Source organism: Echeneis naucrates, chromosome 23 (assembly GCF_900963305.1).
Source record: "Echeneis naucrates chromosome 23, fEcheNa1.1, whole genome shotgun sequence".
NCBI classification, from domain to species: domain Eukaryota; kingdom Metazoa; phylum Chordata; class Actinopteri; order Carangiformes; family Echeneidae; genus Echeneis; species Echeneis naucrates.
The window spans coordinates 7101774-7125732 of NC_042533.1; the positions used below are offsets into that span (position 1 = coordinate 7101774).

General features: G+C 39.3%; 1 protein-coding gene across 5 annotated transcripts in view; it reads left to right on the forward strand.

Annotated features, from left to right (window-relative positions):
* LOC115036714 (ELKS/Rab6-interacting/CAST family member 1-like) overlaps nucleotides 1–23959 on the forward strand; it is a 99643-nt gene that overhangs the window by 27354 nt on the left and 48330 nt on the right. For all 5 annotated transcript variants that reach the window (XR_003840423.1, XR_003840424.1, XM_029495021.1 and 2 more), the window contains 7 exons: nucleotides 870–1037; nucleotides 1144–1311; nucleotides 4516–4653; nucleotides 6505–6645; nucleotides 8115–8255; nucleotides 9962–10155; nucleotides 22479–22614. Coding sequence is in view for 3 of the 5 variants with exons in the window: in XM_029495021.1 (XP_029350881.1) it covers nucleotides 870–1037; nucleotides 1144–1311; nucleotides 4516–4653; nucleotides 6505–6645; nucleotides 8115–8255; nucleotides 9962–10155; nucleotides 22479–22614 (1086 nt within the window). In the remaining 2 variants the exon portion in view is untranslated. The remainder of the gene's footprint in view (nucleotides 1–869; nucleotides 1038–1143; nucleotides 1312–4515; nucleotides 4654–6504; nucleotides 6646–8114; nucleotides 8256–9961; nucleotides 10156–22478; nucleotides 22615–23959) is intronic.

Genomic DNA, 23959 nt, shown 5'->3' on the forward strand with positions numbered 1-23959 from the left:
ATATAACTGAGCAACAGAGATGAATGTGCTGCATAATATTTCAGTTTACTCTTGTGTTTAGGTTCTGGTTCTATATTATAAGGAAATAGTGGGACCAAAGGCAGCCTGAAGTTTATGAATTCTCGTCCTGTTGGAGATGAATGGCTTTTGAAAGTAATAGTTGTTTCTAGCAGCCTGAACTGTACAATGATAGATCTAAAGCTAAGAATGCAGCTGTGCAGGGCTGTAGTATGCATATCTCTAACCTGCTTGTTCTTCCCGTGCATGAAGTTTCTCTCAGCCATCGGTTGGGATCAGTTTGCTGAGGTTTTATTTTTCAGATTTTTTTTTTTTTTTTTTCTTTTCCAATTTTATGTGGTTTGGGTCCATTCTTTTTTCATATCTCATTAAACCCACTCACAAAATTCATCCCTATGAAATACCAAAGAAACTTACCAGGGTCACCCTTGGAAATGAAACTGTTATCATGTTTAATTTTTTTTTCTTATTTTAACAATCTTGGGCTTATTAAAATAAAAGAAAGAATTGACCCTGGCCATCTGGTACAAATATACAGCTGAAAAGCAGCTATGAAAACAGTTTAATTCTGGATTGATGTCAGTGTATGTAACTCTTTCTTGCATTTTAGGAAAGAAGTTACTTTCTTTTCATCACCATACAGTCAGTAGAGTGTGTTGCTTATTATTATGCATACTTTCTTTTTAACAGTTGTCCCCTACAATGGAGATAATAATTGGTTAAAACTTAACATGCACCACCGACTTTAATACATCTTAATAGACTTAAACATGCAATCCTGTCCAGTACAAACTTTAACAGGCCTTTGGTCTTTCTATTTTTTTGTCACGTGGTGTGTGTTTGTTCTTCAGATGGAGCAGGCAAAGCAGGACCTGAGTCGTAAGGACAGCGAGCTGTTGGCTCTCAGGACCAAACTGGACACTCTGAACAACCAGTTTTCTGACAGTAAACAACACGTGGACGTACTGAAAGAGTCACTCACTGCCAAGGAACAGCGAGCTGCCATTCTTCAGACTGAGGTAAATAACGTAAATAACATGTATCTTCACATTAAATGCAAAGGTAGAATTGGTTTGTTGATATTTATTTCCACTGACCTTTACATATTTTTGGGTGAACACACAGGTGGATGCCTTGCGTCTGCGACTAGAAGAAAAAGAATCACTTCTCTCTAAAAAGAGTCAGCAGATATCAGAGCTGACAGAGGAGAAGAGCACTCAGCAGGGAGAGATCACCGACCTCAAAGACATGCTGGACGTCAAAGAACGCAAAGTTAATGTGCTGCAGAAGAAAGTAAGAAAAACAGGTGCAACGTAGGTTTAAAAAAAATGCTAATTTGTAATATAAGTAATGTGTAGATATGTGTAGGTCGCCTCAGTTTTGCTGTTGCACCTCACTTTCTAAGGATGGCAGTCAACATTGTGGGTGCTAGGAATTCAAACAGTTTTTAGGGTCTGTCGTTTTTAAAGCTGCCAAGTAGAAATGCTTTTCTATTTCAATTTTCAATTTCAGAAGTGAATCACTGACACTATAATTGTCAAACTTGTCCTCTCATGTTAATGTGACATTGCTAACTAGTTTCCCCTCTTGAGATGATCAGACTGACTTGTTGGCTGTACAGGCTATATTTTCAAACTAATTGTATACAGCCATGCATTATCAGAGCTGAAAGACACTTTGGATGGATGAGACATCATTAATGCTGTCGTGCAATACCACAACCACTAGATGGCCCTGTAAGACAGTACGTAGCTTCATGGCTGAGGTGGATAGAAAAACAAACAGAGACAGGTGATCAAGTGGACAGAGAGAGACATCACATCTGCAGACATGGACTGTGGGCTCACAGAAAACCCAACTTAAAGGTGTTTTATGCATATTATGCCATTTAGTGTGTGAGTTTCTCCATGGTGATGCTCTCATAGAGATGGACGATTCGGGGGACCCCCTTTCTCTGCACTCTTGTGCACATACACAGCTTATTGTCATCCTAAGAGGTGTTAACCTTTCAGAGAAACACACAGGGAGAGGGAAACTATGATAGCACAAACAGTACAGCACAGAAGAGCTCCGTTATCTAGACATCACAAAACAAACTGAGTGTAAAAATTCGGTGTAAAATTGAGTTTAAAATGATCAAACCATCAATTAACCTCCCCCACAAATTTTTTGCCTTAAAACGTCCGCAATTTTTCTCTATCCCTCCCTGTCGATTGTTCTTTTTGGGCCAAAAAGGAAACAAAATACAGGAATGGAGAGTCTGCTGAGATAATTAATAGAGACAATCAAGCAGACAGACATAAAGCAAGGAAGGTGGAGGAGAGAGACAGTGTTTGAAATCAGATGCATACTAATGAGATCTTCTTGTTCAATAAATGATGACCTCTGCTGTCTTCAAATAGAATACAGTCCGGTGTCTGAGAGGGAGACAGAGATGTTGCTGACTCCTCTTTTATCTAATCTGTATTTACGATTTCGTCATTCTTTTCCCTCTCATTGAAAAACTAAAAATACTTCTTTTTTGTTTGCAGCTGTCCACCTCTTCCTATCCTCATCCTTCCCTCCTCATGGTTTAATCAGTCACTCTTTGTTAGTGGCAAAGGAAATTACCTGAGCGCACAGCCAATTAATGGCCCATCATCCTCTCCTCTTTGTCGCTGAATATAATTTTCTGTTTCATGTGTGGAACATCATGAGGCGAGACATCAGCCGGTTATTGTTCTGTTAACATATTCCAGGTCATTATCACAGCACATTTTGGGACTAAAATAGGACAAGACACATGCAGCGAGTTTGTTGTAAATTTACACATGCCTGTATTTGCGTGCGTGCTTGTGTCCTTGCATGCCAGGCATCCAGCAGTTGTCAGTTTCAGGAAGGGCAGACAGGATCAAAGAGTCTCTGTACCTCTCAATGTCAAGAGAGTGTTAGTGTGTGTGTGTGTGTGTGTGTGTGTGTGTGCGAGAAAGAGAGAGGCGAAGGTGTCAGTCAAGCTGTCAGGTCAACGGTTGATTAATGAGGCGCTGGAAATGTTTTACTGTATGAACACACACCCACAATCTCTGTGGCACTGTAAATGTGTGTGTGTGCCTCACCTGCAGTGGAGTCAGAGGTGATGTCCAGATCAATTTTTTTTTTTTTTTTCGTGTCAATCACTTGGTTTCCTTTCATTTTCGCAAAAAAAGATAAAAGGCAGAAAGAGAGAGGAACTGAAAGTTTATAATTTTACTTCCCACACTGACTAATAAGAAGACGGCCTAAGCTATATCTGTCTTTTTTCCAGATTTTTTTTTTTTTTTTTTGTGTGTGTTGTTCAACCCTTTGTTCCAACCATCTTTTAATGAAGACCACAAAGTTGACACAACCTTATCTTTGTCTATAATCTCTCTCTTCCTGTCTCTCTCACACACACATACTCACTGTGGGCTTGGGGAAAGCATGAGTCCATCAGTTATTTCTGCTGATTTAGTATTTTAATTGAAAATTAATCTGCTACAAAATCAGTGAGAGGAAACAGGAGGAAGTATGGAGAACAGGAGAAAGGTGGTGATAGAGAGTGTATATTTGGAATAGGGTCTTAAAAGTGGCTAAGTATGGGAGGACGTTTATATTTGACAGCAGAGCACCTTTCTGCCTTTTTCTTAGGCAGAAAATATCTGGATATGATTGCATTAGACCACTTTTGCAAGCATTTCAGGCATGTGTTTGCTTTTGAATCAGTTTTTGAGGAACAGTAGAGAAACAGGGGAGCCAGGGCATCTGGACCCCAGGATTAACGATAAAATATATATGTTATGTTTTTTTTACCTGTCAAGTCATAAGTAATAAGCATTGAGTATGAAGTAAGAAGGCTGAAAATAAAATAATCAAAGGAGTTTCAGCAATTATTGATTTTAAGATGAATGATTTGGATAAACACAAAAGAACCTATATCAGATTATAAAATTTGTTTCAATTCTTTTTCATTTTAAATGAGGTCTCATGGGATATTTCATGCCGAAACACCAAATAAATCATTTATAAGTAATTAAAAATGTAAAACACAATATTTCATTAATGCTGTTTTCAAAATGGTCAGTCAACGGTAACTGTTCTGGGAATTTTTGCAATGCAAATGTTTCAGACCTCTGAAGATGCAGATTGCACCAACCTGATTAAAACACTCAGCATGGTTTTACTGATCCTTCCTTTTGCTTTGAGAAATATTTGACCATGCATAGCTAAACTACTACATTACTACTGTCACAGCAAGTCAAATTTTGGTACCAGCTTTTGGCCTGCTGTTCTGCTTTAGCACATTTTTCACAATATATTACAAGAAACCTTGTGACTGTCATTAAAAATTGGTTTGAAAATCGTTTGAAAAGTATCATTATCTTGTTTCTACTGAGCCTACAAAACCATACACTTACTGTTTATACAGTTGTTGGGTAAGTAGGTGACAAATCTGCACAAACTGTTCTGTTGATGATTACTTCTCTCCTTTTCTCTGTGCAGATTGAGAACCTTCAGGATCAGCTGAGGGATAAAGAGAAACAGCTGAGCGGCCTGAAAGACAGAGTCAAGTCTTTACAAACTGACACCTCCAACACTGACACCGCACTGGGAACACTGGAGGAAGCTCTAGCTGAGAAGGTGCACACACACACAAACACACACATATGCACATTGCTGGTCAACCTCAGGTCAACTGCCGAGCAAGGTTACATTAATAAAACCACTATGAGCAAAGCTGCCGACCACCCACACTATGATCACTCTGGATAAATGGAAATGAACCAATAATCACATTGGCTATTTCATTATTAAACCATTCACAGCCTGTGTTCATAAAAGACCAGTATCCAGCCAACAGTCAGCCACATGGTGCAAACAGATAGGAACTGAGCAAACAGCCGTGCTGTCTATCATTGTTTGGGCCTAAACAGATGCCATGACATGGATACGTGATTCCTCAGGCTGCTTTACCGTGAGGACTTGACCCTGATTCCAGGAATCCAACCAGTGACATTCAAACCTGCAGCCTGCTTTAAAGTGTCTAATGAGATATTTTTGTGCTGTTACGCACAATAATGTCACCAATTTAATCTCCTTTGCACTTGTGCGCACGCAAACACGCATGCACACACACGCACACACGCACACACACACACACACACACACACACACGGGAAACAAGGCTATTAACTGTCCAGTGACTAATATTCAGGGTGTTGGCTGGATGTGTAAGTGTTGGCAGGATTAGGAAGCTGATGACTCTTGCTTCACACAAATGACTTTCACAAGCTTTTTTTCCCCCCTCAGTTTCATTTTTTTGGTTCCTTGGAATGTCTTTCTTTCTTCCCTTTATTTTTTCATCGCTCCATCTTTCTCCTGTTTTTATTTTTGTTACTCCCTTTCTCTCTCACACACTGTTTTCCGTTCTGAGTGTCATGTTGCTTGGCAGAGTAGAAATATATCACTTTTTAGTGTTTCTAGCTTTTGTCGTGCTCCAGTTGAATGCAAAATATTATGTTTGTGTTTCATGCTACTTAAGGTTTATTGTGTTATTTTATATTTTTCATTGCATACATTATTAATAACCCATACTCTCTTGAATATTTATATTCTTTAAAATATTGATATCATGATTTATCAAGTTATTTTTTTTATGCCAAAAAAAAAAAAAAAAAAAAATTTAAATTTGTTGTTATATTTATTGTTTGGGCTTTTTATGCAATTATTTCAACTTGTATGTGGCAGAGAGGCCATCAGGAAACAAGAGGAGAGAGGGGAGTGACCTGTATAGTAAATGCTGTGACTGCATGCATTCTTACTAATCAATGACCAGTGCTGCCATGAATTCAGAGATGTTTACAATTATTCAGGTAGATATTCTACTGTAGGTCACACATACAGTTTATATACTAACTAGTTTTTGTATGTGCTTGTGAGGACTGCTATTAACATCTACATGTCTTGACCAAATTGATACATACAACCCGATTACAATTTTCTCACTTTCAAAAAATGTTTACACACTGAAACTCCCTTCTCACAAAGGCAGGACTACAGGAACTCGCACAGCACAGCAATGGCACACTCCATGGGCTCTCTGCTCTGCTTTTGTGTGTGTGAACTTTTGTACTTTTTCTTGAACTGGCCACAGTGTTGTTCTATAGCTGGAGAGCAACTACAGTGTTTTAGTGGTTGTGAGTTTTACATCTTGTGCCAGAATGTATTACGTGTCTAAAATCACTGTTGGCTGTTACATCCTGTCAAAGCTGCCATGTACATAAAGTTTAATGTCACTGTTATTGGTATAGAAACTTGATATTGAGTGGCTGTGAATGGCTCGGAGTGTATGAGGTGATTTTATTCTCTGTCTGCTTCCCTCTTTCCATCACTCCATCCGAGCTTACCTTTTTTGCTGCTCTTCACTCTCTCTTTTGAGTCTTTCTGTCCTTCTAAACTTCATCCCTCCTTCTCATCTTTGTCTGAGTTTAGGAGAGAATCATTGAACGCTTGAAGGAGCAGCGAGAGAGGGAGGAGAGAGAGAAGGGGGAGGAGATGGACTCCAGCAAGAAGGAGCTGAAGGAGTTGAGGGAGAAGGTTTCCCAGCTGCAGGCTGACCTGGCTGACCGTGAGGTAGAAGACACATGCTCACTCACATCCATATCTTTAAGGCAGAAAAGCACTCCCTCCTCTACCTCTCTCTGTCCTTGTCAAGGAAGAATGATTGATCTATCACTGTTGAGCAGACTTTAAATCCTCTCGTGGTCCGTGCACTGAAGAACAACAACGATAAAATAGTTTTGTTTCCTTGACAGCAATATGCAAAACCCACAACCAATGGAAACAGTGATGGGAACTGAATTGTTCTTGCTTTAACCCTTGTGACTCATTCAAAATATCTCAGCAGAGTCAGATAGTGAACGACATAAGAACAAAGCAAGCCCCAAATGTATAATAGGCACGAAAACTACTATAGAGAAAACTGATTACAAAATAGAATGGTAGAAATATCAATCCTATTCATTCAGGTACTTCTAAGAGTGTCTATTTGCTATTTGTGCATTTTCAATCTCACTAAGCAAAGCTGACCACCCACTGGCTGAAGCTAAACACATGACATTGATATCAATATCCTCATCTAACCTTTCCAAAAGAGCAACTAGGCAAGTTTCCCCCTAAAATGTTGAATTATTCCCTTAAATGTTCGACTGTCAAAAGTACTCTCTGGCTTTTCTGACTGGTCAGCTAATTTTTCCTCTTGTGTGGTCATATATTCTTTTACACTCTCATTATAATATTTCAAAAATATATGGGAAAGTTGAGGAGAAAACAAGCGATCTTCTCCACACGGCTAAAAACAAATGTGAGGTTTGTCTGACAACAGCAATATTTATGTGTACCTAAATATAATAAGTAAGTCGTAAGGTTTCTCTGACCAAAGCCCAGTCAAACATGATGATCTGTAGTCTGGAGTTAGTATTGTCAGTCAAGGGTAAAATTACACGTCTGGGTGTCTGTCCTTCTGGTCCCACTGGTTTCTGTTTCACTGCCCCTACCAAAAGAAGAAATATCCAAAAAAAAAAGAGTGAGAGACTTCATGGATGGAGGGATTTAGCTGGAAGAGTGTGAAAAGAGACAGGTCATGGGAGAAGGTTTTCAAGAACAAGAGAAGAGTCAATATCTTTATTGTTTTGGAAGACATTAGGATGAAATTATTCAAGTCTATTATATCTCACATTTTGTTCCTATATCTATATATATAATCAACAACAATAGCAACATTAATGAGATTAAAGCCCCAACTGGACAAGCAAAAGATGGCCAGAAATATTTGGATGAAAAGGAGAGGTAGAGCACAACTGAATCTGTCACTTTAATGTTGATTTTCTTAAAGATAGAGTGGAGGATTATAACATTTCCTTTTGGTTTCATATCTAATAAACAGGTTAAGGTAAATAGTAAATACAATGCCACCACAACTGGAATAAAGCAAGAAAGCAAAGGACAATGAGGGTCATTGCAACCCCGAGCATTCAGCAGCAAGATGGCGTTGTGTTCATTTCCTTCATTCACTCTCCATTATGCCTCATTTCCTCCTCCAGGCATCAGTGTTGGATCTGAAAGAGAAGGCTTCCTCTCTGGCTTCCTCAACACTGAAGAAGGACAACAGGCTGAAGAGTCTGGAGATCGGCCTGGAGCAGAAGAGGGAGGAGTGTGTCAAACTGGAGAACCAACTTAAGAAGGTTAGATGAAGTGACCAGCAATTAAGTGACAGAGCTTCTTTTTAGGAAATGATCTAAGTGTAAAAATCTCATGCTTTCACAGAGACAACAAGATATTTTTTAGGATTTTCAAAACAAGATGCCACCTGCATATAATTAAAGTAGAAATGCAACTACTGTAAGCTGAATTTGAGAGTTCTAAACAAACTGCTCAACTCTTTCTTGTCTTCTTTGTTTTTCCCTGTTTTCCAAGAGATAACTGTGTGTTTGTGTGTGTGTCTGTGTGTGTTTTCATATCACATATTCTCTCCCACACAGCAGCCCATAAAATGGTGTGTATGTGATGGCTTGCTGACAGCCTTACAGTCATTTTCACAGAAAGGAGAAGACAGCACCACCACCACACCCTGAATGTGGGTGTACGTTTGCGTGTGTGTGTGTGTGTGTCAGAGAGAGAGAGAGAATATGTATGAAGGTGTCAGTGAAACGCCGGTGTTTCTCTCATTTCATTTGACTTGATTGCTATTTCTCTTTTTGTTTCCGTGGATGGAAAAAAGACAGAACTTGTCTGTGTGTTCAAATTGATGAAATTTTTCACATTGTGCGTGATGTTTTTCTTTTTTTGTTCATTCTTATTTGTCTTTTTCTCCCTCATTCTCCTCCAGCCAGATCTTATTATAATATCGTCAGACACCCAAACATTTCCTCTCCACATAAAGATCTGAAAAAACTGTTGTTCACTTCCAAAACTAATAGGGTTTATGTATTGTAGGACCAAGGCGTGTGCACACACACAGAGGTAATCTGTCCCAAGAGCAACATTTGCTTCTGGGAAACATACACAGCTGCTCTAACCTCTAAGCTGGTTATAACTTGTTTTTTTTTTATTTCTTTGTTTTATTTCATTTCTTTCTTTCTCTCATTTTTGGCCACCTCTGCAGACCTGAGAAGAGCAAGAGAAAAAAACACGGAAACGAATACAATTTTTCTCTACTCTCTACTACTATCTTTTCGTGTTTTTCCTAATCTTATATATATCTCATGTGGGATTGCATGTATAGACATCGAAAACTAAAGAAAACTTTATATTATTTTAAATTTTATTTATTTTTAATTATTAATAACATACTTTGAACAACACAAAAACATACACGCACACACATTCATGCCATGTTTGTCTAATACCTTGATGTATAACCAGGTACCTTCAGAAATTGACATTGAATTGATGTTCCCATCAGACTCAGCTGTGCGTGCATGTTGGCATCCTGATCAGCCTCACAGGGGGATAATTTTATGCCTCTTCCTTTGCAAATTAAAAATTTATATAAATGCATGTATTTTTAAGTAGAACAATAAATGTATGTGCAATACATTTATAGTTTTGTTCCTGTTGCTTAATGACACCACACTAAAGCCCTGAATAGTTCATTTGGACTCAATATCAAGTCGTTTGGTTTCAAATATGAGAGCTAATCTACCTAAGTTACTAAATATAGAATGTCTCAAGTAAAGGCTCGGCCTCGTAAATTTTCCAGATCTTATGTCCAGTCCCTAAAAGTTCTGCCATGTGTCACATTCATCAAGTCCATCCACAATATCCTCAGCAGACATGCTGTTATTGGCCCATTCTTTTTAGTGTGAACTTATCGCCTCCATCATGCAGCGGTCACCTCATTTTGAAGATTAATGTTTGGTTTATTTTTGATACTTAATTTCTGTTCCAGGCTCACAGTGTAGTGGCAGAGTCCCAGGCCAGCACTGAACTCTCTGAACGCATCTCCTGCCTGGAGGAGGAAGTGACCCAGCACAAAGAGGATGCTGGTAAGGCCCAGTCAGAGGTGGAACGACTGCTGGAGATCTTGAGGGAGATGGAGAATGAAAAGAATGACAAGGAGAAAAAGATCCACGAATTGGAGAGGTGAGACGGTTCAAAAATTTTTAAAACTGAACTTCTATAATATTCCTGTTTCTGTCCTTTTGTTCACTAATTTTAATTAATTAATTTAAAGGTAATGTAAGAATAGATCTCTTTTTGCTGCCCATTTTCCAATCAATTTCAGGAAACACACTGTTGGAGTCTGTGGTAATCCTCTCAAAATACTAATCATTTAGTTTTCCCCGTTTCTCGCCTTCCCCTTCTTTCTTCTGTTTTTCTCCTTTAATGTCTATTTTATTTCTTCTGTTCATCATTGCCACTTCTTATTTTTGTCCACGCTCCTTATTCACATGTTTGTATGCATAAATATGTATACATTCATGTGATTCTGCAACTGTGTGAGCGGGTTTATGTTTGTGTGTGTGTGTGTGTGTGTGTGTGTGTGTGTGTGTGTGTGTGTGTGTGTGTGTGTGTGTGTGTGTGTGTGTGTGCCTGTGTGCCTATGACATCCCAGAAATCCCTCTGCTTCTCATCTTTGGCGGTCTCAGCAGTCGCGAAAGCAGGCCCCTCCCCCTGCTGCCCCTCAGCAGCCTATGGGGGGGCTGGTGTGGGACTACCTGGGCACGTGAGTGGCTGGTGGCCCTGTCAGTAAATTAGACCGATGCACGTCGAAACTCACTTTGCTTGTCAGAGGATGGGATAAAAGAGCAGCACTCCCATGTGGAAAAGCTGAAGCATAAGTGAAACGTTGTTTCCTAAAAAGTTGGGGCAAATACGGTGGACAGTTTAATTGAAAGTATCTCAAACATTGGCCAACACAGGACAACAGGATGTGACATTTACAATATAATTTTACTTTCTTTATTTAGTAATTAATTCCAAATTAGATTTTCATTAATAGTACAATAAGCTATCATAAAATTATAAATTGTTTCAGAATGAATGAAGTCATTATTCTTAAAGTAGGTCATCAGTGCTTAAAATACCTCTGGAGTTTCAAATAAGAAGTCAGATACATAATCAAAAATTGTTAGCTGCATTTTTTTCAATCAATGTTTCATATTAAAATAAAATGAACAGACAAACAAATAGGACTGGTTATTTTTCCACAGAGTTACTTTTCCACATGGGACATAGTTGAGGATGTTCACTAATAATTGCCATTTGAGAGTTGTAGCATTGGTCCAGTATGATAACATTTTTATGATGGCTAATTGGACAGATTGGAAAAACAGACTAAAGTTCAGTAATCAGCAGTACTTGTTCTCTGCTGTGTCTGTGCCGTCAGCATATGTTTTTCCCTTTTGCTATGCTGCAGTATGACAAGCTAAAGTGCTCCCAAAAGTTTGTGAGATGAGGGCACAGTTTGGCACCAGAGTCTTTGCTGTACAGCCCCAAACTCTTTGAGCCTCCTTTCCTGTCAATGATGCAACTCTTTCATTTAGTGGCTCTGTTTTCACGCTAGACTTTTGTTTTACTTTCAGCTTGACCTGCAGATTTTAACACACTCTTTTTCTGTCATTAGGAGTCTGTTTGTTTGGGTTTTTTTTTTTATTATTATAATTTTTTTTAATAACAGGAATGAAATGTTTGTTTCTAACCACTTTTCAACCTGTCTGTGCAATTTATTTTATCAACCTGTCGTTAGCTCTATATGTCTGCCTATGTACACTTAATCTACCTCTTAAACTACTCTTAATCTGTCTGTTTTTTTTTCCTGATTAAACATCTGCCTGCATGCCTGCCTGCCTTTGTGTTTACCTGTCTCCCGAAATAGCTGTTTCCTTCACTCTGTCTGTTGTTGTGTGTCTGTATGTAGAGAACTACAAAGATGGAGATGAATTAGATTTTTTCTTCACCAAAAACTGCCTTTTAAGGAAGGTTAGAGGTCTTTAAAGTCAAGAGTTAAATGAGAAAATTAAGAAACAATTTGAAATGCACAAAGAGGTTGAATTTGAATGGGTTTTAGAAGTAGTGAGAGTATATTTGTCTTTGATGGTTAGAAGGGATAGATCTTTTTGTGGTTTTTCTGGTCTGTGTTAGCTGACAAATGTGTCTGTGTCTGTATGCATCTTGATACCTTTGATTTCTGGATATGCTGTCTGTATGCCTCATCTTTCTCTGTCTCTTTAATCTTTTCGTTCATTTTCTAACATGGACATGATCTCTATCTCCTCCCACTCTAAATTCCCCCCCCCCTCTGTCCGCCTCTTCCTCTGGCTGTCTTTGACTGCCAGTCTAATAGTGGTTAATGATTTTAGGGAGATTCAGTATTTCCTCAGTGTGTCTGTCTGGCCAGTAGAAATAGTAGACTATTAATAATTCAGCACCTGCTGCCTTTAAACCAGTGTATTTTAACTATGTACATGTGTGTTATTTAGTCTGCCAGTGGCCACAGATGCAGATTTAGGGCGGTACTAACTTTGAGGATAACATTGAAATGGAACTTTGTAACCATTTAAAAATGCACATGTGGAATTTCTTACATCAAAGGCATTAGAAAGATGTTTCCCTCTCCCAGTGGATTATGATTAAAAAAAGTCTTTTCTGCCATTTACATCTATTATGTAGGCTAGACTTCAAAAACTTAGAGGGTATTAAATGTTAGTATAAATTAGTTAGTGTATTATGTTTGAGTACTATATCCTAGAAAGTAAAATTGAGATTAAGTAGATTTTAATAGCTTTTACACACTAGCATATTATTTACTGTGAAGGAAATGGTTTCTTGCTGTTATAGTATAGGGTTCAAGCATATGTCATACTTAATACACCTTCAAATTTAGAAGTTTCATTTAGCTGTGAGGGAAATTGCGCCCCTGGTCATTCTGAGGCTGTGGCTGAGCAGTAAGATGGTGGAACTGTCATAAAAAGGGCAGACTTGACTATTAGCTACGCTCTTAGTTCATGTTGCTGTTCTTGTCGACCTTTCTGTTTCTCAGATGAAACATGCACAAAAATAAATGTGGCAGGTTCACTTCTAGAAATTGAGTTTGTTGATGTGACACTGTAGAACAGTGGTTCTCAAATGGGGGTACATGTACCACTGGGGGTACTTGAGGGCACTACATGAGATTTTTTTTAAATATATCTTAAAAGTAGCAATCAGTTCAAAAGCTCTTAAAAATGGTTTAGGGTTTTTTAGCTGAGCACCCCCTAACTGTTAGGGGATACTCAGCTGAAAAAATTATTTACAGAGGGTACTTCACTGAAAAAAGGTTGAGAACCTCTGCTGTAGAAGACAGCTGAAATAACAAGTGATGCTGGCAGGTGGAGCAGATGTATATATCAGTATATTTAGAAACTAGACTTTTTTGAACCTGTGAGCACTAAATCGGTAACATTAAGTGTAGTAATGCAAATTCAATTCCAGCCTGCTGTGAGATATAAGACTTAACCTCCAGCTAACAGGCCAACTCATAGTTTGGCACTGAGGCTAACCTTGGGCCAGAAGTTAGCAGTGGGAACTTTCCTCAAGAAAAGATCAGATGTGGGTTAAATAAGGGTAAAAAACCGAGCCTCTCTCTGTGAAAATCCAGCTGTAATAGTACCAGGTTATTTATTTCAGTAACTAGGATGGTAATTGGAGCAGACTCTGTGACTTCACACTGAGGGGAAATGGAGCTGAAAATCTGCCCTGATGGCCAAAATAAAGGATTTGGATGGATGAGTGGAAAAAAGAGAGAAGGTAAGAGAGGCAAAAAGGGAAAGGTGGTAGTTGTGAGAGAAAAACAGGAAGAAAGAACTACGAGAACGAATGGAGACATACAGAAAGGAATGTGGAGATAAAGATAAACACAAAACAAAACTAATAGAATAGACTGTAAAGGGAAGGGTAGAGAGAAAAGGGGACAGGGGTTCAGAGATATGTAGAATGTAAACCAGAGTAATGGGAAATTAGAGAAGTTTATTGCGTGTTATATTGTTTTGTAGTGGACAATTTGTCTCTGGCACGCTGTCCATACTGTGCGTTCCCAGGCATACGCTCACCCTGGAGTTTGGCTTCTGCCAGTGTGACCAAACACATGAGGAGAGATTGTGGGGAATTTACTTTTGGGGTGAAACCATTTCAGTCAGTACATTTTAAATTTCATGTCTTTGCATGCCTTTTTGGTGGAGACGTTTCACAATTCCACAAGCTGTGCAGTTTTCATATGGCCCCGGTGGTGAGTAAAAGAAATTGAATGTAATATCCAAACCACTGAGGAAGAAATAATTCATAATGAGCACACTAGGCTCATGCTTTGATTGGTTAATTGCTCACTTTTTACGCTTTGTGCTTGCGCCTGTGTGCCCTTTAACACTTGGTGAGGTCATGCTTGTAGAGGACATGTAAGGTGAGCAGGCGTCCAATTGCCATACTGAGAAGAGGAAATACCTGCATTTGACCTGTCTGGCTGTCTGTCCGTCTGTCTTCCCAGCTGTTTGCTTGGTCATGCCCGTCTTCTCTTCTGCCTGCAGTCTCACGTTCCCCCTGTCTCTGTCTGTCTCCCTGACACTTCCTCGTCATCTCTCTCCTCTTTGAAGAGTGATCAAGCTGGCTAACCTAATGCTCAACTCCTGTCTCCCCTCTCACCGTTCCCTGTCCTTCTCTCTCTCTTTCCCTCTCTTTTATCTTAACAATGCAACACTCTCCTGCTCTACCCAGTCTTGCCTCAAGGTTAGTACTGCATGCCTATTTTTCTTCTTCAGTCACTGTCTCTCTCATCTTTCTCCTTCATTGTCATACATCCTGTCCTTGCATCAAGACACTCTCTCATCTCCTTCATTCTGTCATAAACCCTGTTTTTAATCATTCTTATCATGTCTGTCTGTCTTTGAAGGAGGCACCTTGACTTTCACTCTGCTCTTGTTCTCTGTCACACGGCTGCCTCTTTGAAGAGGAAACATTGTCTCTCCCGTACACTCCATTATAGCACTCTGCTAGTCTCATCACGACACCAGGATTTGAACTTTAATCCCACCACTAAGTTTAATAACTTCAAATTTGATACAACCACAGCAAACAAGCAAGAATGTTGTAGTAGAGTATGGCCATTATTAACTTGGACAGCTGTGAACTTTTGCCCCGGGTTCTTCTTACTTCTATTGGGTTCCTGTCTTTGTGGCTCTTCCAGAGAAATCACAGCACATTTTGTTCCTGTCACTGCTTTTGTTAAACAGTTGAACTGGACTGGGATTCAGCTAAAGTTGTGGTGAACTTTTTACACTGTTCATCTCAAATTTCACAATCTTTTATAGTCTTTTAGCTTGTGTTAATCCCTCAAAATTGCCATGACCTCAGCAATTAGACCATTAACTTGTGGTGGGGTTTGAAAGAAATAGTTTTACTTTTTGGGGAAAAAAAAAACTTTCAGTGTTCTCATAGAAAATTAGAGGAAAAGAGTGATACCATGTTCATGTCTACTAGCTTAGCATAGGGACTGGGAATATGAGGAAACATCTCATCTTCAAGGCTGAGACATTAAAACATTTTATCCCAGTGTCACCACCTGTCACCAGAGAGCCAGACCCTTAGTCTCTGCCAACATGCCAAAAAACTGTGAAGTAAGGAAATGCCTCCCCCATTTTTCAATCTCAGCTAAACTAACTGCAATCTTGTAGTACTGTAACCTTGTGTTCAGTGAAAAGATATGAGCGCCTCAAAAAAGTGAATATGTCAAACTATCCCTTTAAGTATGACACAATGTGGCATCATCTGTATCCCAAGTTTGAAAACCCACATCTTTAGCTCCTTTTTTAAAATTTTAATATTTCTATTATGTGTGCCCAGAAAGTGACTTTATAATGAGGTTTCAGCATGCAGACCCCAAAGTCTGACTTCTGACTTTGGTTGTTTCTAACAGACATTTCAAAGTCATATTGAAATTTCTCTGACCTACACATTGTGATCGACCACATAATAACCACTTCTCCCTTCTGTTTCCTGCATAAATGTGGTGGTCGGAGTGTTTTGTACGCTTTGCTCAGCTGTAAAGGTCCCAGGACTGCCAGCTCTCTTTGGCTGTCCTTTCCTTTTTAACTTCTAGAGCCACTTTTCCCCTGCTGCCTTGTCAGCATTTTCAATTCTGTTGTTCTGGTGTTTTGCAATTCAACTGTATAGAAAGAAAAGAAAAAGTTAGCAATGCCTGGCTGACGACAGAAAACTTTTTCCTCCTCTGTCATTTTATGTTTTTGTTTTTTTTTTTCACTTTCTTGTCCTGTCTTTTTATTTTGGGCAGGGGGGGTGGGGGGGGGTTGTTTTGATCTTGAGGAACTCCTCATCCACTGCCAAGTGTCAGACATCAAAGTTTCTGTAGCTTAAAAAGGAATTGCATTGAATTTTTTAATGTGTGCGCATGCATGTGTGTTATCACTTTGAGGTCGTCTGTTACTCTGAGATAGTGCATGGATTTGTCAGCTAATTGGTGACAACAACCAGAAACATAGTCACACATTATTACAGACCATATGTGTCAGGTTTTCCTCAAAAGGCGCAAGGAGGAATTTGCAAGGTAATAGGTGACAACGGATTATTGACTGCTCTGAGTGATCTAACTGAAATATCTGCATGCACACGCGCGCACACACACACACACACACACACACACACACACAATGGCTGAGGGAGCTCTGTGAGCATTTGACAAATCGACGAGATAAATGAACATAGTCGCATGGGATCAAATTAGTTGGCTGTCTTATGAACAAATTTCAAACACAGAAATCCATTTGACTTACAGGACCTGGGACTAATAAGGAATAGTGCAGTATAAGAAGTGCTGTCAACATGAGAGCTGGATCCATAAATCAACAGAGAATTTATCAACTGCGATTCACAATGTTGAGTATGTTTTTGAGCTGTTATGGTTAAATTAAGTTTACTGTCTTTCGTGCATATAACAGAACAGTGTAAATATTGAGGCATGATGATGGCCTTCCTGTACTGGAAGTTCATCTACAGTATAATCTGGAATTCAAATCATAAGAGGAATATGAGGCTGAGGAACAGAGTGTCAGTGTTCGAGTCAGGGACTCTGTCGTTCTCCATATTAAACAAACACATTGCCAATATCAACTCCAACTCTCTGTCACAAGCTTACACTGTTACTATTATCTAAACACTCTCAGTTTAGTGTATTGTTAGATCTGAGTTTAGATATATCCCGTAAATATAATTTATTTTCATAAGAGCAGATGCATTTCATTCTGTCTGCAGTTTTATCACAGGTTTTCTACAGTGAGTTTGGAGCGATCCACACTGTGGCAGTTTGCACACATTGAAACACAGGCCTCAGGTGCCTCTGCTTCTTGTTTGCCCCACAGATTTACTGTTCTGCCTGAGGGATTTCCTACAGTCATTCAGCAAATCATAAATTAAGCATTTCTGTCTTTATTCTTCAGAAATGTTCTCCTTGTACTGTAAGTTTTTCTTCTGCATGAGTAACGAGTAAGACTAAACTATTATGTGTTTGACTGTTTTTCCCTTTTTTCATGTTGCATAGTTTTTATAGGCTTGGTAAACCAAACAAATGTTTCCTGTATTTTCAAAGGCAATACTGAATTCCAAATAGTTAAAAGGAAATCCTTGATGTTAATGTTGGGTGAACTATGTGCAGTAAACATACACAAGGCCCCCAAGCATTTCTAATCAAATATTTATACAGGTCTCCAAATGTAATATTAATATTACCTTAATGTGGGTCCCTGAATATCACCAGAATGCTAATGAGGCAGGCTAGGAAGTTGTTGGTTTTTTTTTTTTTTTTTTTTTTCAGAGTTTGATGTTTACTGAAGTTTATAAGATTATGCATGTGTGTGGTTGTGTGTGTCTGTGTTTTGAGTGGTTCAATTTGTACCACAAGTTGCAAGCAGTGTTCATTAGTGAGGCTTTAAGGAAGGTTATTCCATATTTTTACAGGTGTATGTGTGTCCGTGTATATAGCATATATAAGTGTGTGTGTGTCTGTGTCTGTGTGGATGGTCATGAGGATGTTTATTTATTAATTTTTTTTGGTTTAGCAAAATTTAGGAAGTTCAGACACACTAAGATACTTTTTGCTGTCAACAAGCATGCTAGTGTGTGTTTACATTGACACATAATATGTTTGCAGTTTGTGACACTGTGGGTGCCTGTGTGTATTTTATATGCATGTTCTAATATGGATATATGTTATGTATATCTGTATGCACATGTGTGCGCTTCAAAAATACATCTGTGGTCCAACAAAGAGATTTAATCGGATACAAAGCAGCTTGTGTTGGGAGCATTTTTGCAGTATCGTGTGTGGGTGTGCATGAGAGAGAGACGGTGCAATTGTGTGTGTTTATACATCCTATCAGCACAGTTTTGATAAATTGATGTCTTCATGTACTCTACGTTTTTACAAACAGTGCATAATACTGTACGTGTGCACTGTGTGTGCAGCCGCTGTTGTGCTACACATTGTATCATTTTTACAGCACTGTGGGTGAAGTGAACTCGCTTGTGAGTCCACCTCCTCCAGTGGTTTGCAGCAGCTGCTGAAAGTGATTTCAGAGGGAGAGGGAAGGAAGTATTTTACATATTAAAACAACTTCAAATGGCGCAGAGCCTCTGCTGAGCAGAGCCACTGAGTTCAACAGGCAACATGTGCTCCTGAAGACAGTGAGTGCAATCAAAGTGTTTTAGTGTTTAATTAAATGTGTAAGAGGAAAACTGTACTCATGTTACATCCCGTTTGTTAGTCAAGGCAGAAGAAAAAGCAGAAAGCTGACCACATGGTGTAAGGTGTACGATCAAATCCAAACTCATTTCAAACATCACAATTACATTGTAATATTGATCTTAATCAAAACGGAAGCTCTTTTTTTTTTTTTTTTTTTTTTTTCCTCCTGCCATTTTCACGTAAGGCTGTGGGTCAGGAAAATATGAATATCTACATATTTATTTATCTCATGATTATAATATAATGTGAACTGAAGTTTTAATACACTCATATTTTTATTACATGTTAAAGGCAAACGCAGGTAAAATATATTTCCAGTTTGTAAAACATTATGGCAAGAAAGAAAAATCTATAATGTGTGGTTTATGTTTTTTATGGAGAAGAAGAGTTTGAGAGAAAGTTAAGAAAGGAGATGGAACTGACAAAGGAAGGAGAGGTAGGAATCAGCCAGAGGAAAGGATGAAATGGGCCATGGTCTGATGAAAATATTTTAGCCGAAGAAAGGGTAATGTTGCATTTGGAGGGTGTGGGTTTGGAGGAGTGCTGAGAAGTACATTAGTCCTGATACATTGGCTTAACGCAAATAAATGCTGGCATTCATGCAAATTATTGTAATCCCCATTATTAAAGGTTAGTGTAGCAGGTAGTTTTAGGCTTACGGAGATGGAAAAGATGCAAATGGTGATAAATGTTTGGAAGAGGCTGAGTGGTGAGAAGAATTACATTTGTCCTGATGCACTGGCTTAACACAAATAAACCATTGCTTTTGTGCAAATAATTATAATTCAGTGTGCAAAATGAGGTAAATAAGTGGAGGGAAAGTGCAGGATTGGATTTCGAGTGCAAGGGATAAGTGGAAATAATCAGAAAGAGGACGAAAAGAAACTTACTATGGTCTGATGCAAATGTGTGATAGTTGCCCATGCAAATGATCTGTGAGAAGTGATATGGGCAAACAAGTGAGGTTGTAAGTGTGTAAGAGTGTTGAGTCAATAGGAAACATTGCAATCTAAAGTCTGTTCCACATGCACATCCTCTCACATACATAGAGTAAATGTAGCATGAAGTGGGGAAACCTCAGAGAGCTAACCAGATGGTTGGAGCTTCCTGGAAATCCGCCAGTAGGAACATTCCTGCCTGTTTATGACCTGTTACACACTCACACTGGGCGTATAGCACAAAATTTATCCCAAATATTCAAATAACCCGATCCCACATGCAGGGTGCAAACTGAAATCAGGACCCAATAGAGAAAGCAAAAAAGTATTGCTATTCATTGGCTTTTCTGTTCTCGTGATGCAATGTGTTACACATGAAGGCTCTTAAAAGATGCACACTGGAAAACAGTTAGTGTTTATATGGCACACACACCACAGATTATTATTTTTGTGAGCTTTGAACAGGCGAGGTGCTGCAGAGCAGTTTTGGCCATGTCGTCACATTTCAGTCTCTCCTTCAGCTTCTCAAGTTTCTCTGGACAATTTGCAATTGGGCCCTGTGGACCTTTTAGCAAATACATAGAGGATTTTATTTACCATCCTCTGCCAGTATCATTTCTCAACTTTTCTGGCAGTGATATTGATGTAAAACCATTTGATGGAGTATTCCTATTATTTTACATTAGTGTAGCAGGTTGTTTAGGCTTTGAAACATGGGAAAGATGCCAGCATGGTGCCTTAGTGGATGGCGATGTTGTCATGGGTTCGATTCCCGGGCCTGGAGCCTTTTCCCCCGTGCTTGCGTGGGTTTCCTCCGACCGCATGCATGTTTAGGTTAACTGGTGAGTGAGCGTGAGTGGCTGTCCGTCTTTCTGTGTCTCTGTGTTGGACTGGCGATGGCACAGCAGTGGTAGAAGATGAATGAATGAACATGGGAAAATGAAAGAAAGTGGTGTTTCAAATATAAAATATAAATATCACTAACAATAAACAAAACTGTAAACAAATACGCTTCATTCTCTTATGAATTCAAACAGGAGATTGTACTCAAAAGCTGTGGAAATAAGTGACACATACTGTCAATTGGAGGATTGCAAATGCACCAAGTTAAGCTCAGAGGTTTATGGAGAGGAGACGAATGTCAAACATCATGCGACGAATAGACCCTGTTTACACCTTTTGGAAAAAGAACATGCAGCGTGTGGCTCGTAAAAATGATTTCCCATGAGTGCACATGTTTTGCTGCTTGTGTGAGATGGCGCTTGCTGTGGATTCCCATCACTGGAGGTCTTTTACTGGCAGCTGCAGCAGCGATGTAAGTAGAGAAAATAAATTTATCTGCAAGCCTGTAAAAAGTTATGATAACAGGAACACATGCACATATAAACATTTGTGAAGTGCAGGGAGACACACAGTACACAGGTTTATAAAATGCAAACATACAGAAGACTGGGGGACATATTTAGAATGACTTTTAAGTTTGATTAATATCTAATGTGTCAGTCAGCAGTTTAGTTTTTTCTTACGCCGTTGGATAAGTGCCTGTTCTTACACATGTGGCTGTGTTATGCTTGAACATTCATCCTTTGTGTTTGGCTTATTTTTCCTCTGTGTCATGATTCAGTAGACACTCTTAAACCTTCCAGGCATTAACTTGGGTTAGTCCACATCTGTGTCTGTATGAAAGGTATGAAAGATCCTGATCAAGTCAAGCTGGTGTGATAGCTGATAGGTCTGTGACAGAGTCACCATGGCCTCCAGACAGCTTAAACAGGGATTAAACCCTTTCTCCATCCTGCAACCATGCCGCTCCCATGAGAAATCTCTCTCTCCCTGTGTCTTTTGCTGTTGCTCCTTTCCCTAGATGATGATTTAGACTTTGCTTCCCGACATCCAGTAATCTCTTTCAGAAAAGACCGTCATACTTCCCACTGCGGAGGAATTCGAAAATGTCAACTCATCATTGATTCATGGCTTTTCATTGAATTCAGTCACTGATATTTACATTATTTTGACTTCAGATGATTTAATTTCAGCACTGTATTGAGCAGAATAGTTAATCGCAGCGTCTCATAGTGTCATCGTAATGAAACAACACTTGTCCAGAATGTATTATGAATAGGGTGGTTTGACTTGATATATTGAATGTGAGCTGAATGAGTATTGTAAATTCAAGTGTGTTCAGTTGAGTTGTTATCCTGTGTGTGTTTGTATGCAAGCATCTGGGATTGCCGTGGAAGATTTTTGCAGTGAGAGGTAGTTTTCAGGTGCTGTGGACCATAAAGGATCAAACTTATGCTTTTCATAGCTTCACAAATTTCTGTGTTTTTTTTAGAAGAGGAAATAACACTTCCATTCAGTGCAATGTCATCACTGCAGAAAATAAAGGTTTCTGGGTTTGTATATTTTAGGATACAGAGTCATGTTGGAGCAGGTCCCTTTGGTACTGAACTGACATGACATTATAAAAGAGTAGGTTTTGACTTGCAATATATCAGGGACTTTGCACTTAGAGTACCTGATCATCATCTTAAACATCCATCCTGATCTATGGTTTTTTACCATGCGATGTTTGAATATCTTAAGCTCCTCATTGCCCTCATAATTTTGTGTATTTGCAGCCATCCTTGGCCTCCTGTTGACTTCCGCTGATCAGTCTACAATAACTGTCATCCATATTTAGTGATGCATTGACTTTGAATATGGGTTTTGCATGTGTGTGTGTGTGTGTGTATTTGCAGACAGATGAAGGAGCAGTCGAAGAAGGTGGCCAACCTGAAACATAAGGAGCAGTTGGAGAAGAGCAGGAACGCCCAGCTGATGGAGGAGGCCAAGAAGAGAGAGGACAATCTGAATGAAAGCTCCCTGCAGATCAAGGTACAGAGCTGCGGGAGGGGATAGAATGAGAGGGTGAAAAAGGTTCTCTCTCACCATCTCCTTTCTTGACCTACCTTGAATATTGCTATCACAATAATGCTTCATCCTAAGGTGTCAATAATGACGGGGAACAGCCTGAGGCAATGTCAGACACTCTCACATACACACAGGCAATGCGGCTCTCGCTCGGGGAGTGTGTGAGCAGGGGTAACTGAGGAGGGTGACTGACAGGGAGAGCAGATGGTAGTTGGAAAAGAGACATAAATGGCAGAAGAGGTGAAGAGAACAGGTTGACTAAATGACTAGAGATGAATAGATGAGAAACACTCCACTCTGAGGTAAATGTTGTGGTTTTTAAATGCCTCTTGTGACAGTGAAGCGTAATTTTATACTCAGATGTCAAGTGGCCACAAGATGAACGGGGGGGATTGTGAATGTGGTTTTCCATATATTTCTTCAGACTGGATCTTCTCTTTCACCTCTTAATTTCGCCCCTTATATTCTGAATTTGAATTGGCCTTAAACTTTTACTGACTTTCTCTTTTTTTCCCTCCTCATCCATTCTCTTCTCCCTCCCTCTCTTCTTCCAGTAATCGTTAATCTCGATGGCCTCTCTGATTAGATGCAGATGAAAACACTCTTTCTGTGTGTGTGTGTGTGTGTGTTTGAGAGACTAAGCATATGCTCCCTCTAGCTATGATTGATCATTGATTTAAGGAGGTTGGATGTTGTCATTTTTTTCATATGTGTGTGGTTAAGAGATGAGCTGATAGCTATGTGAGTCACTCAGACTTATGAGACCGCAGCGGTTAAAACCATAACTAGTGTGTGTTCCAATTGTAAGCTACTCTGCATAGTTAAACCAGCACTCAGGACTGTGTGTGGAATGTGAGTATAATTTAGACCGTAAATTTAATTCAAAACAATAAGAAGATTTAATTCAATTAAATTCCTTTTCGGTCTGCATAGTTAGACACCAAGTAATGTTGGATCTGGAGAAGGATACAGATTTGCAGCACATGTTCTGGAGATGCTCTGGAGGTTTGTTAATGGCCACTGAAATGTCTCATCCTCTGTGTCCCACCTGGTCTCCATCAGCTATTCATTCAATTCTAATGTAACCACCAAAGTCAGTCAATTGCCTGGCAGGAGGAAAATAGCTCTTTTTTTATGAGGAATTGGCAGGAAGTTCATGCAGTCATTTTACTTAAAAACAGCTTCATGTGTGATTTCCTGAGTCCTCGGAGGCAGATGGAGATCAGATTGTCTAATTTGTGAGTCTTTTTGCAGCTTGCAGGGAACAGCAAACTGGAATGAGGAGTGTCCAAGGTTTTCAGTCACGGGA